Source organism: Nanorana parkeri, unplaced genomic scaffold, assembly GCF_000935625.1.
Source record: "Nanorana parkeri isolate BGI_ZX_2015 unplaced genomic scaffold, ASM93562v1 scaffold1286, whole genome shotgun sequence".
Lineage (NCBI taxonomy): Eukaryota > Metazoa > Chordata > Amphibia > Anura > Dicroglossidae > Nanorana > Nanorana parkeri.
The window spans coordinates 180751-195872 of record NW_017307554.1 but is presented as its reverse complement, the minus strand read 5'-3'; the positions used below and the strand labels follow the sequence as shown (position 1 = coordinate 195872).

The 15122-nt window shown below is 42.0% G+C and overlaps 1 protein-coding gene across 1 annotated transcript in view; it reads right to left on the bottom strand.

Moving 5' to 3' along the window:
- The window catches only part of TAOK3 (TAO kinase 3), a 219577-nt gene that overhangs the window by 160851 nt on the left and 43604 nt on the right, over nt 1–15122 (bottom strand). Inside the window, exons 2-5 of the mRNA XM_018569098.1 lie at nt 10819–10920; nt 4380–4588; nt 1769–1840; nt 527–628 (exon numbers count right to left, since the gene is read on the bottom strand). Of these exons, the coding sequence (XP_018424600.1) occupies nt 527–628; nt 1769–1840; nt 4380–4526 (321 nt within the window). The 5' untranslated portion in view covers nt 4527–4588; nt 10819–10920. The remainder of the gene's footprint in view (nt 1–526; nt 629–1768; nt 1841–4379; nt 4589–10818; nt 10921–15122) is intronic.

Genomic DNA, 15122 nt, shown 5'->3' with positions numbered 1-15122 from the left:
TGACTCAAAGTGCTGAAGATATGGAACCTGCATGACCTGTAACAAGCATTTTCAGTTAGCGGTCAACAATTACATCTTACATATTTTTCTCATGACGGGACCAATCAACTTGAATTCCCACAACATTTAAATGTAATAGATAAAGTACATTCAGTCTTTACATGATAAGAAAGCCAACACTAAAATGATAAAACAAAAAAATTGGATTAAACACTGCTGAGCAAATATGACAGAATATGAAAAGGCAACAGGTGAATCCCCACCAAGCAGCCACAGAGGTCCCAATGACAAGATCTGTATTGCAGACTATTACTAAGTGAAGAAAGAAGTTTCACATATGGTTCCTGAATGTGGAAAACTCCGAGACTTCTTATTCTGAAAGACTAGCAGATGAAAATTTGGCTATTAAGAATGAACCTATACATTTATATATTAGAAATGACTAAAGGTTATTGCCAAAGCAACATATAATAAAGGAATCAGAAACACATTTTCTGTCTACAGTGAGCAATGCTGCTTTACTTACCCACGCGGTATGTTCTTTCAAGTAGCATCCTTTGTACTCTATTGTGTTGGGATGTCTCAGCTGTTGAAGAAATTTTACTTCCTTGACTATGTCCTGCCATTTCTGTTTGAAGACAAAGACCTAACAGTTATTTATCAGGACTTTAAGATCAACTAAAGCCAGCATAGGTACAGACATCAATAAAGTTTTGGCTTTAAAATGATCTTTTCACACCCTTTATACCTTTTTGGATAGATTAATTAACATACAGGTATCCATCTTCATGGAAATCCACACTTCACCACAGACAGTTCCTACAGTATCTACACAGCACATATATATATACAGGGCTTGAAAAATTTGATAGTGTCTCACCAGTCAGTCAAAAATTTCACCAGTCAGCATGACCGGACTATAGCCTTGCAATTTATGTTAAAAAAGTTTGGGGACAGATAGAGCTTTCTTTTGGAGGTATATAATCACCACCCGGGGGGTATTTTTATTTACTGTTGATGGCGTATCCCAATGGAGATGGCTTCTCCCAACAAGACAATGCGCCATGCCACGGTGCTCGTATTGTGCAGGAATGGTTTCAAGAACATGAGGGAGACTTTGCCTTGCTTAGGTGGCCCCCACAATCACCAGATCTCAATCTAATTGAGCATTTGTGGGACGAAGTTAAAAGAGCCATCAGGCCGCTGGTTCCACAACCATCAAATCTCACAGAACTGGACAGTGCTATTCATCAGGCATGGTGTCAGATTCCTCCCATCACCTTTCAACATCTCATGCCATGAAGAATCGCCACAGTATTAAAGGCAAAAGGTGGCTCAACTAAGTACGTGTGTGTGTGTGTGTGTGTGTGTGTGTGTGTGTGTGTGTGTGTGGGTGTGTGTGTGTGTGTGTGTGTGTGTATATACAGTATATATAACTACTTTCTCTTGGCAAAGTAGCCTGCCAAATAGAGCCAGTAACAGAAAGATACGATTCCATTGTCGTTTACTAGAGGTCTGCAGGAGAAGTACAAATAAATCCTATGAGTGTGCATGGCCTGTCTTCAAGGAGGAAATGGAAATCAAACATAGAACATTTCCAACCTGGAAAACCTTCCTTCAGGTAGCCATCTCAGGCTCATATTAGCCCAGTATAGGATGACCTTTTTTTAAATCTAAAAGGAATATAATTACAGATACCAGACAACAGTCCTCTGGCTAGTTTCCTGAGAGGAGCCTGGGATGCATAACTGCTGCAGAAGATTCTTACCTCGTTCATTTGTTTCCCACTATAGGACATTTTCTTAACAGCAACCACTTCATTAGTTGTGGAGTTTGTGGCCTACAGGAAATACAAAAAATGTTATAAAAGGCACCTATTATTATACATACATTATATTAACTCTCTAATAAATAAGTTTAATTACACAACATTATTATCACAAAGGTGTGGAAGAGGGATTTTACCACATAAAATTTAGAAAGCCTCTGTAGGAACACTTTACTAAAGGTAGAGGATTTTTTTTTTTTTTGTTATCCCAACCGGTTATTTCATGCCATAATAATTTGCTACTTTAATTGTTCACAAACATAAATATCTACCGCACATAACCTCGCCTTTTTTTTTGTAACCTTCAAAGTTGTTTTAGGAATTGCAAATCTCTTATAGTTACAGGCTCTATGCCAATCCACAACTAGCTTTTAGTGGTCTCACTTACCAGATGTTGTTCAGTTAGTATGTTAATACAGCTCAATTGCATTTAGGTTTCAACTTAATCCGTGCAGCAGACCTGGGGATCTGGTGAGAGGAAGCTGGTCCGTTCCATGGACCAAGGTGACACCAAAGAACATTTGACCGAATCATATATTGGGTCAGCAACATCTTGTAAATGAGCATGGTGAAAGCTGGTTGTGGATTCCCATGCAGAAGGATTTAACAAACAAATATTGCTCAGAAGTGGAATTCTTATTTTTGACATGAAGCCTATTTTCAATCATTGAAAAAATAGTGATTACAATGCGTTTATTATGTTTTTTTTCTGATTTGTGTAAATGGCATTTGTAGCATTTTTATATAAACAATTTTTTTTTGTGGTGGGGACGTTCAGCTCCTTCAAGATACCTCAAGGAGTCTTTATCCCCCACCGCCATTACTACAAGGTGTACACAGTGCCTAGCAAGCCATCTAAATCTACACCCTTCAATTGTTATAAAAGTGCAGGTTCGTTCACACCACAGGCAGGGTTCGTTCACACCACACGCAGTGTGTTCCGGTCCGATTCTGGCCAGAACGTACTGCTTCGCATTGCGGCCGGCTCAGTTGCAAGCAGACGAACAAGCTGCAAGCACAACAAAATAGTGCTTGCAGCATTTTGATCGCACCGCAGACGAACAAACTGCAGGCACAATGTGCCCTGCGATCCCGTGCGATCGCATTGCGTCCGGAGGGCGTGGCTACGGTGCCATTCACTTCAATGGCCCGCCACGCCCCCTCCAGCCTGGCAAAAAACTGAGCCGGCCAGAAACGGACCGGAACGCACTGCCTATAGTGTGAACGAGGCATAAGGGATTACTTGATTTCCATACCCTACCCCCATACTCCTGTCTGAGCTCAGCACTGAGGGCACATATACAACAAACGTGCTGTCAGGAAAAGAAAACTAAATGCTTGACAACATTTTCTTCTGCTAGCAGCCCAGACACCGCATCACTTACCAGCTCTGAGTTCAAGTAAGAGACAGGTCAGCGTTGGTGAGGGGCTTCGCTAGTAAGTTAGTGAATAACATCATACATGCTGATCTCTAAGAGGGACTATTATAACAACTCAAAGTGTTATTAAATCCTCGCATGTTTTTGCATAGATCTATTGCTTGCAAGCAGTAAATATATGCAAAACGATTAAAAAGAAAAAAACTTTTGCAAAGGGTTTATACTTACCTGTGTGTCCGCCGCGCGCTCCCGTATGAACATCTGAAAATTTCTCGGGCGGCCGCAAAGGATCTTGCGTCGGGCGCATGCGTAGTTCAGATGTTCGGCCGGGAGACGAGGAGACACACAAGGTAAGTATATGGAGCAGCTTGCACCCGCACAGACTCCGTGGGACATGAGAGAAGAGGAGGACAGAGGAGTCAGCGCTGGATCAGAGACCCGCACCAGCTAAAAACTACAGGAAAAAATCAAAATTGGATTAACAGACATCATTTAAGGTAAGTCCTCACATTAGCATTGTGGGGCGGGGACTTTTGACTTTAATGTCACTTTAAGAGTAGAGGTTCTTACAAATGCCACCCATACCAGTCATAGAAAAACTAAACATGTTACATTTGTCACTGGAGCAGGAGACGAGTGGAAGTCTTCCATTGGGGACACCTATTCTGGTGACATCTGAAGTATTTGTCTTTACTTTAGAGTGATTTCTACCCACATCCTGTTATTTCCACTGTTCATGAAGTTAAAAGTCCTTAAAAAGGACACTGATTGGGGTTCCAACTCTTCCCTAGTTTTTGCTAGCAATACACTTTAAAGAAGAACTCTCTAGAATTGTTTCTTGCAGTGTGAGAACACCTTGTGTCCTTTAGTTGAACTGCTGTCTGCTTGCACTCTGGTACCAGCACTGTGGTATGCATTAAGTTGCAGTGGTCAGCCTTGAAGACTTCCATAGGCATGGTTTCTTCTATTCAAGCTAAAGAAGCCAGGCTGGAGGTAGCAGGTGAACTGTGATGAGAATGGAGCGTTCCCAGCCAAGGACAGAAGGGTGGTCTGCTCAAATGTTGTGTGGAATAACTTTTTGGGAGGTCACATTTAATAAAAATAGATATACTTGATAAAAAAACACAATTATGTTCTATACAAGTTATTAATACATATCAAAGAGTTCTTACAAAGTAAACTGCTCCAAAGCTGCCATGTCCAATTTCATGCAGATCTACAAATAATATCTCTGGATCGTCCTTGCAAAATAGATCCGCTATGTCAGGGTCCTTTAGGAGGCCCTTCCGCATTTTGGAAGGGATAGTAACTTCAGTCATCCTTATAGTCCCTGGCTTGTTTCATGCTACATGGAATGTATGTCTAGCTTGAAGGCCGGCTGCTGAAAAAGAAAAAAACATGCTCTGTTATGACATTCTAGCATATTGTGTCCCAGTAGTTTTTCATTGACAAGATAAAGAACACAATTGTTTTGAATCTCTATATAACTATGAGGCCAGTATACAAAGTACTGACCTCTATTTAACAAAATGGTACAAAGACCAATGTGGAAATTAATTGAGATATTGGGCAGAGAAGCAGTGACTGTCAAAGACAAGACTGGTTTATCCTAAACTCCTACAGTATTTGCCACTTTGAGGCAGCCCAGAGTTCAAACAGAGACAGCATGTTTTAGGTGGCAAAGTTGAAAATGAAAGCTTCACTGCAAAGGAACAGCCAATTACAACAGTCAACTACACATATGGGAAACGTTTTACCTGCCAAAAGCATTTGTATTTCTGTCCATCCAGCCCTGAAACACAGCACTGCCAGCATGGTGACCTAACTTTTCTCTGCTGCAGTCAGTGCCATTAACCCCTTCATGACTGAGGCCTTTTTCTTCTTCATTTTTTGTTTACATGTTATAATCCACATTATAGGCCTGAAAATTACTTAAAACCCCCAAACATTATATATTTTCTGAAACCCAAGACCCTATAGAATAAAATGCTGGCAGTTGCAAATTTGTATGTTGCAATGACAGCTATGGGACCAGAAGTGATGTAATCAGCACTGGTCATGAAGGAGTTAAAGTCACCCCCCTCATGCGGGTTTAAGGACTTACCTTAAATGATGCCTCTTGATCCGATCGTCTTCTTCTTTCCAGTAGTTTTCAGGAGTCCCTTCAGCGCTGATGCCGGTCTCTGATCCATCGCTGACTGCTGCGTCTTCTGTGTCCCATGGTGTCTGTGCGCATGCATTGCCGGGCTGCGTGCATTGACTTACCCTGTATCTCTCCTCTTCTCCCAGGCGAAGGTCTCTACTGCGCTCGCCCCATGACCCTTCAGACGGGAGCGAGCGGCGGAGACACAGTTAAGTAATAACCCGTTTGGTAACTTTTTAATTTTTAAAAATGTTTTTAAGCCGAGGGGGGGACTTTTCAGCAAAAAAAATGGGCTGAAAAACTCGGCTTATACTCGAGTATATACGGTATATCTCCTGCTTGCTAGCAGGAGATACAGTATATGCAAAAAAGGTTTAATTCTACTTTAAGCAACAAAGCTAGGTCACCTCCCTGTCCCTAGCCTTTGCTTGGACAATAAAGGAGCTGCAGACGGATGATGTCATCTCTCTGCTCCAGTTAACATATTCTTTGCCAGCACATATGTGCTGCTGTACAGGGTAATACAAGATGATGAAATTGATTAAATTCTGATATTTACACTAGCTACATTTAAAAACACATTCAAATATTTTTTTTTTATAAATAAGTACATTCGTTGGTGTTTTTTTTAATATCTGACTGGAGCAAAGCTTTAAAGTTACTAGCCTCAGAAATGGGAGTTGAATACGTCAAAGCTACACAGTTACACTACATAAGGGAAAAGGGACAGACCAAAGTGTAAACAATATCCATCAGCTTCTCACAAAAAGGTTTATTCTTTCTGACTGGGACATCTCTTTAAAGCTAATCTGTAGTGATTTCTCACATTTCTGGTGTTTGTTTTTCCCTCCTTTTAGTATTTACGTTGCACAGTTCTCAGCCTACCCAGAGCTGCAGAAGAATGAATGTGGCTGCTCAGTGCTAGATTCCCTTGCAAAGATGGAGATGCACACTAGCCCAGTCTCTCACCTACTGGCCAGTATGATCACATTTACTGAGTGAAGAACCCGGACAGCCCAATAACGGCCACTATGAAATATAGGAATTTGTATATGTACCTTAAGCTGCACACTGTCCCAAAGTCAAAGAGACAGCTCCCTGAACTGCACTGTGTGTATAAATAGGGTAGTCAGGACAGGCATGTCTAGCTCCCTCTATCTCTGCCTATCATTGACTTGCACTTCCTGGAGTACATAGGACTTTAGAGAACTGCAGCTCAAAAGAGGATGTTAGCAACATGATCCTCTGCCTAGATCCCATACCTATGTTCAGATCCGAATCATCCACAAGGCAACCTAAGCAGGAGCCTAGGGCCCTATGGCTCCCACATGTGCTCCAGAACTGGACTGCAGACTCTTGTTACAAAGCACTGACACCCATTTTATGACACCGTAAGGAGCTTATATCCAGATAACCTGCAATAAAGTCATTTTTTTAGCAGTTGGGTGGTGCAACGCAGCTATGCCTGAATGCAAAACACATAAGCTGGATAAGTGAACTATGTCCCCTACATGAGTTTTAATGCTTAACTTTCAAAAGTTATACTCATCAGCACTTCTGGAGGAGCTATGCTCCTAGTAAAAGGGCAAATTCTACATACTCTCAGCTGCTGCCATACCTCGGAACTGGCCATTATTTGGAACCAAGTCCCTCTATTCCATTTTCCTCCTCAGTCGTCCCTCTTATTGGTCGGAAGTACAGATATCTATGAAAAGGTTCAATTTAACTACCAAAATTCTTATTCTGCACAGAGACCTCCTTTTTATCTCTTAAAGCAAAACTCAGGTTAAAAATGAACCTACCCCCACACTGCAAGTGTTAACTGCTCATTTTTGCCTAGAGTAAACAAAAAAAAAAAAGTTGTACTCACCCAAACCTTGGAGCCGGCTTGCTCTTAGACCAGTCCCTGGAGCCTCTTTTCCCCTCCGCTGCAGTGGTCTAAGGTCCCTGAGTCATCACGTTTAACCGGAGTTGGTCTTTAATTATTCAGCTAACAAAGTATAGTTTACAAAGACAGTATAAGGGAAATGTAATGGTGAAAAAAAAAAACAACAATTCTAGGTTTAACCAATCATTTTTTGCATATAAGTTATTATGGGTCTGCATAACTGGGGAAGTGGCAGTGGTATGTCCATTTCCTAAATACATTGGGAAGAGTTTATGTGTTTGCAACAACTCACCGCACATGTTTTGCAACATTTCCCATCATTTCCCAACTGCTTACAGCATTTTGCAACAATAAAACACCTCCAAACTGTCGCACATTCTAGAAGACCTCCTGAGTATGGATGGGCTTGGGCGTGTTCGCAGCTCCACGTAACGAGCCTGCCAGGAAGCTGACAGCGCGCAGCGCCAATCACAGGCACTGAGACATTTCCCGATCTCTGCAGCTGCGGACCGGGAACATTTCTCAGTGCCTGCGATTGGCGCTGCGGCGCTGTCAGCTTCCTGGCAGGCTCGGCACGTGGAGCTGCGAACATGCCCGAGCTCATACTTACTCCTGAGCACTTCCTGAAGTAGTGCAAAGATAATCAAGCTTCATTCCCTCAAGTCAGCTAAGCACTTCAGGGCTATCAGGTGTCATCCAGGATGTTCTTTGCAAGTTTGCGACAGTTTTGAGACAATTCTCCTTACGAAGGCATTTAGGAATAAAACAAAACTAGGATAATAAAACTGTCACTTTAGTGAGGAAAATTAGGATTTGATCCCCTGCAGATTTTGTAAGTTTGACCACGTACAAAGAAATGAAAGGTCTATAATTTGTTATCATAGGTGTATTCTAAATGATAGAGACAGAATATCAACCAAAAATCCAGAAAAAACACATGATACAAATGTTATAAATTGAGTTGCAGTTCAGTGAGTAAAATAAGTATTTGATCCCCTACCAACCAACAATAATTCTGGCTCCTCCCACAGACTGGCTATGTGGTACACAGATTAGTCCTGTCACTTTAAGAAGGTGCTCCTAACGACAACTCATTATGTATATAAAAGACACCTGTCCACAGAAACTCTTTCTTTCATTCAAACATCACCACCATGGGAAAGACTAAAGAGCTGTCAAAAGACGTTGGGGACAAGATTGAAGACCTGCACAAGGCTGGAATGGGCTACAAGACTATCCGCAAGAAGCTTGGTGAGAAGTAAACAACTGTTGGAGCAATTATTTGCAAATGGAAGGAATACAAAATAACCATCAATCGCCCTCGGTCTGGAACTTCATGCAAGATTTCACCTCATGGGGTAAGGATGATCATGAGGAAAGTGAGGGATCAAACCAGAACTACACGGGAGGAGCTTGTTATTGATCTCAAGGCAGTTGAGACCACAGACCCCAAACAAACCATTGGTAACACAATACACCGCCATGGATTGAGAACCTGCAGAGCCCGCAAGGTCCCCCTCAAGAAGGCACATGTACATTCCGGTCTGAAGTTTCCAATGAATAGCTAAATGATTCAGAGAAGGATTGGGAGAAAGGGCTGCGGTCATATTCAACCAAAATTGAGCTCTTTGGCATTAACTCAGCTCGCCGTGTTTGGAGGAAGAAAAATACTGGCTATGACCTTAAGAACACCATCCCTACAGTCAAGCACAGAGGTGGAAACATTATGCTTTGGGGCTGTTTCTCTGCTAAAAGTACAGGCCGACTTTGCCACATTGAGGGGCCAATGGACAGGTCCATGTATTGTAAAATCTTGCATGAGAACCTCCTTCCCTCAGCCAGAACACTGAAATTGGGTCGTGGATGGGTCTCTCAGCATGACAATGACCCAAAACATACCGCCAAGGCAATAAAGCAGTGGCTCAAGAAGAAGCACATTAAGGTCATGGAGTGGCCTAGCCAGTCTCCAGACCTTAATCCTATAGAAACTTTATGGCGGGAGCTGAAAAACTTCGAGCTTGAACTGGTTTTAAACTTACCTCGTTATCGCTGCTCGATCCCGCGCCGAGAATCAGGAAGTGATCGAACGGCCGTAAAGGATCTTGGGGCGGGCGCATGCGCAGTTCCGATTCTCGGCCGGGAGACGAGCAGAGACGCAAGGTAAGTCTATGGACACGTGCACCCGCCTGCAGACACCGCTGGATCGGAGAGACAGAGCAGTCAGCGCTGGATCGGAGTGGGCAGAGTCACACCGCTGGAGGGACACATGAAAACATGGGGAAAGAAGAGGAAGATCACAATAAGAGACATCATTTGAGGTAAGCGCTAACATATACATGGGGGGGAGGGGAAATTGTTTTTGGCTTTAATGTCACTTTAAGGATTTAGAGAAGATCTGTAAAGAAAAGTGGACCAAAATCCCTCCTGAGATGTGTACAAACCTGGTAACCAACTACAAGAAACGTCTTATCTCTGTGCTTGCCAACAAGGGTTTCTCCACCAAGTACCCATTCATGTTTTGCTTGACTTACTCACTGAACTACAACTCAATTTATAACATTTGTATTGTGTTTTTTTCTGGATTTTTGGTTGATATTCTGTCGCTATCATTTAAATACACCTATGATAAAAATGATAGACCTTTCTTTCTTTGCAAGTGTGCAATCTTACTAAATCTGCAGGGGATCAAATCATTATTTCCCACATTGTATATGCACTAGAATTCAGCAATGTGACAATTTACAAAGACACTGATGATGTGATCAAAATGATACATGTCCCCCATTGTGCTAGAAGGTGTCCCTCCTCATCTCAGAAAGATGAGAGGTATGGCTGCTGCCACTACTACTCTTGTGTTTAGATTTAGCCATGAAGGGGAATTTTATATCTACCCACTGATTTTTTTATTTTTTATTATTCACATGAATTCATAGGACAATGTTCCCCATGTTCTGCTTGAATATATAAGAAAGTTATAAAAATGGCAGACAGAAGGACTCAACACAGAGACTTTTCTGTTTACTACAATTTGCATATAGATTACAAATCTCATTAGTGCAGTCACACTCAGGACTCCACAAGCACTGGTCCATGCCAAATTAGGACTAATCCTGAGCAACCCTGACTGCAGAGTTCTCTACTTCACCTTGCCGGTTTTTAGTATACTACATATAGTGTAAATGAGTTTCCAGTTCAGTGTCTTTTAAAAAGGAGAATAAAAAAAATCCAGGCAATAAGATGAAAGAAAGCAGATCGCCTTGCCTAGTCCACACCTTTTCTCACTTCACGCCACACAAACAAAAATCATGATATGCAAACGTCACATTCTACCAAACAACTTGTCCTCACTCTTTGCTAACCCAACACTAGAAATGAGTCATTTTCTGCCTCGTCAGTATTTAGAGCAGTACTAAGAACAGTATTAAGTTTAGTGTACAGTTTTCTGTATATGCTTACAAAGCAGCTGTGGTCCAACATACTATATACATTAGGCGTAGTGGAGTTATATATAAACAATTCAACACATATAAACATTATGACAAAGCTATTATAAAGGACCTATAGGATGCAGAGTGCATACCTGCAATACTTTTGGCACAAACCATGCTCAGGCGTTCAAAAACAGAATTAAAGGAGACGCAGTTGCAGTCCTCGTGCACTGATCAGATATTAGGCATGTGATCTGTAAAAATACAGAACAACAGAATGTTACAAAATCTGGTGCTGAACACCTAAAGATTGAGCTTCAAATGTTTAAAAACTTTTTTAATTTGAGTGGGGAAGGGTATACCAATTTTGTAGTTTTCTTCTTATGCTGGTGGTTGCCAGTCAAAAGGAAAAGTACACAGAACATTTGACAGATTTAAATGATTCTTTCACTACGAGTTATTTTTTCGATTAATCAGATAAAAACAATCTAATAAATACCATCCTTAATTGAAAATAAAATACACAAATGCCGGGTTACAAACATAAAGTTTGCTTCAGAATAAAACTGCATGCACAATTTTTTGCAATGCGGTACAGTGCGTTTCAGTGCGGCCGATCACACTGTGGGTGGGAGGCGCGTTTGGGGTTCCATTGAACTAAATGGCACTGCAACGCACGTCCAACAGCAGAATTTGTCAGGCCGAAACCGAAAATTACTTTCTTCCACCTTTTATAATTGTTTTTTAAATAATTGTACTGTAAGCACATGGCGCTTGAATATCTTCAGCCAGGGAATGACAGCTGCCAGTAGTAAGATTCCACAGATGGCAGCTGAATGTAAATACAGCAGGTAGTGGGCTGGTGCGATAGCCAGTCTGCTAATGGCCATTTCAAATGGAAATAGCAGACTGGCTACTGCACCCATCCACTGCTTGCTGTGCGGAGAGAGCTAAGGGATCCAACCAACCAACCGATCATGAGAATAGTTGATTATATATATATATATACATACATACACACATACATACATACACACACACTAGAATTAATATTAGGGATGCACCGAAATGTCGCTGACAATGGTACTTTGTGCAAAAGTAAATTTTTTTGGACGAAAATGCGGCACATTCCTTACCTTCTCTCCTTCCCGCTGGGCCCTGCTCTGTGTCTCTTCAGACAGAGCAGCTGGGAGGAGAGAAACTGTCAGAAAGCCGAGTGGAGGAGGAGAGCGCCATCAGCGGTCTGTGTCACAGGAGGCTGAGCTTTCTTCTAGCACTGATCCGCTCTGCCTCCTGTGACAGGCAGATCAGGATGGAGAGCAGTGCAGGGAGGAGACAGCTGTCACAGGGGGGGCGAGTTGGTGGTGCAAGGGAGGAATCAGCTGTCAGCCGTGTCACAGGAGGCCGAGCTCTCCTCCCCGTACTGCCGGCTCAGCCTCCTCTGACAGCGAGTCAGGATGGAGAGTGGAGACAAGTGCTCAGTGATGAAGTGATCGCTGAGTGCTTGTAAATAATTGAGGACATAGTATGTTTACCCCAATTATGAATGAACAGGAAGTGCCCTACATCACTTCCTGTTCAGTCCCGATTGTGGACATAGTAACTTATACTAAAGCCACAGGAACACTCAGTATAGCGGCTTCCTGTTCATTCAGAACAGGAGCTGCAGAAAAAGAATGAGAACTCTGTGTCTTCAATCTCTTTTTCAACAGGGAAATAACAGGGCCCCCGACAGTAAAAGTAAATTAAAATTAAATATTGAAAAAGAAAAATTAAAAAAGGTTAACAAAAAAATAAGTTTCGATCTGACAATTATTTTCTTTTAGATTTCTGTCTGAAAATTTTATATATCACATATACATACACACACACACACACACACATACATATACATACACACACACACATATACACACACATGCATGTAAACATACAATGAATGGTAACATGTTACTATCTCAAGAGCTTAATACTGGAATCACTTCTACATGGACAACCTGTAATAATACATTTGGAACAATGTTGTATCTTTTGGAAGATCGAAGCTCTTAACTGCTTGTGAGCATACAACATATCTGAATGTGACAACCACCACAAAGAGAAAAAACATCTTTGTTTTAAAAGTAATACTGCAGAGTAATGTGAAGTAGTAATTTTTCAGCCACTGGCACATACCCTACTGGGCGCAGATCAAAAGATCTTTCTCTCAGAATTCCCCACAAAGTTCTGCTTGATATGAAATTACCAAGGTGGGTTTGGAGACACCACTACAATGTATATCCAGAAAAGAGTGTGACCCTCTTTAACCTTGAGCGCTGTACACAGAGGTTTTGGGCAGCAATATCACTCACAGTTGAGCTTTACATTCCCTGTTCCAGATACTTGATGAGCCTGGTCAAATTTCTATACAAGCCTCTCAAATGCTGCCTCTTGGGGAGGCGGATATAGCAGCACAAGCGCAGTTCCTCATTTTGCTTTCTTGCCCCTATTCTGCTTCTGGTGTCAGAGTGCCAGACTTAAGAGTGCTGAGGTTGAATACTGTGCTACAGTGTTCCATCTTTGTGAAGCTACAAGTCCCATAAGGCATTGCAAGACTGACAGCTACAGGCATGACTTCCAAAGGCATGATGGGATTTGTAGTTTCACCACAGCTGGAGTACCAAGGTTGCCTACTACTGATTTAGTGTTCTGTATACCTATGGGAAGAGACATGCGGGGATCCAATGGTCACTGGCCACAAATGCATTCTATGTCTGGAATGTAATTTTAGGTTCTGTCCCCTTTGCCGTGCTCAATCCCAGCCCCAGCCAAATGTTGTGTTGTTTTTTTTAGTTTACCTATAGAATTGAAGGGCAGGTTTTAAATACTTCAGTGTCTCAGTTAAGAAGATATGTCTGTCAAATGCTGAAGGCCCCGGCGAGGAGATTTCATTTCCTCTTCTGTCTGACACTTGTCAACTAGATGGAAAGTGAGAGAAATCCCTCACACAGGATCTACTAGAAAATGCTTTTATTGTTGCCTCGGTCCCCAATCCAGGGACTTTCATTCACTTACTGCTGTGTCTAACACTATGACATTGGGCTTGATTGATCCTCGGTCCTGCGGTAGTCAGCGCTCACTCCTCTCCCCCTTGCAATGGCTGTGAAATGTCCTTCGGTGTCCTCACATCTAATGCAAGTCACTTGACCTGCATTATACGTGATGACATCAGCGGGGCCTAGACTGTCGGAGCCGGGGCAGAAGAGGCCAGTCTAACAGCCAGGCAGAACCGAGGATCCTGCTGAGTATATTTATATTATTTACACCTCTAGACCAAAATGAGCACTTAACCCTTGCAGTAGCGCTACCCTTGCACTGCACTAAATCCTGGAGTTCCCCTTTAACAAAGTTGATCTTTAGTTAGTAAATAAGAGGAAGATGTTTTCCTGTTGCATAGGAAATCGTATGCAATGAAAACGAAGAAATAAAAGTTGTATAACTGAAGTGAATATTGCATTACCAGATTTACTAGGCTAAGAGAACATTCACTTTTAATATTCACACTGCTAAGTGAACGGTCTTTTTGCTCTACATACCCTTTCCAGTGCCGTCACCAGCCTTCTTCTTCGCCCAGCATTGAGTTGTCATTCATCACATTTCCTGTGAGCCCAGCCTGCCATTGACACATCCCCTTCGGCATGTCGTCATGAAGACAGAGCTCACAGTACTCCAGGACTGATCAGTGCTGATATGTCATTGCAAGTCGCCTCTGCCGCCACTGACAATGAAGAGGAAGGACCTATGACGTCACAAAACCAACTAGAAAAAAGGTATGTGTAGGGTGTATTTGCAAAATCAATAAATTAAGATATTAGGGACTGGGGGATTTGTGGGGGGTTGCCAAGGATAGAGCAGATGGAGTTCTACTTAAAAGGTATTAAATGCCAAAGTGTTGAAAAATATCTCAAAATGGGTACACGGCCATGGCTTCTGGCCCTCACCCATTCTACAAAAACTAAGAGTTGGGCTTTGATATGGCCGCTGAAGAGCTCATGTCCTGATATTTTATAAGAGGAAGTATACTATTCAGATCATATAAAGGCCGTGGGCAGCCGCTGAAAAGCACTAGGAAATGTTTTTGCTTACACAACAGTCACAAAGAAAAATCTTACAAAGCTTAGAGATGAACCAGTCTACAACAGATACCACTTTGTTGGGTCAATTCACTAAAACCACAAAATAAAAGGAGGACAAAAAACCCCCAAAAAACATTGAAGTAGAATTGTGATTGGCGGCTTCAGATAACATCTCTGTGTTTGTGCTCACTTTATCACCTCATGTATCCTTGTACTAAGTCTGAGGTTTCTTCATGATGATACTGAGAGCAGAAATTGAAGACACTGAATGTAGATCAGAAAGTACGCTTCCTTGAAAAATTTATTTTAGCCTCTGCTGACAGATCAGAAAGTAAAGTAGC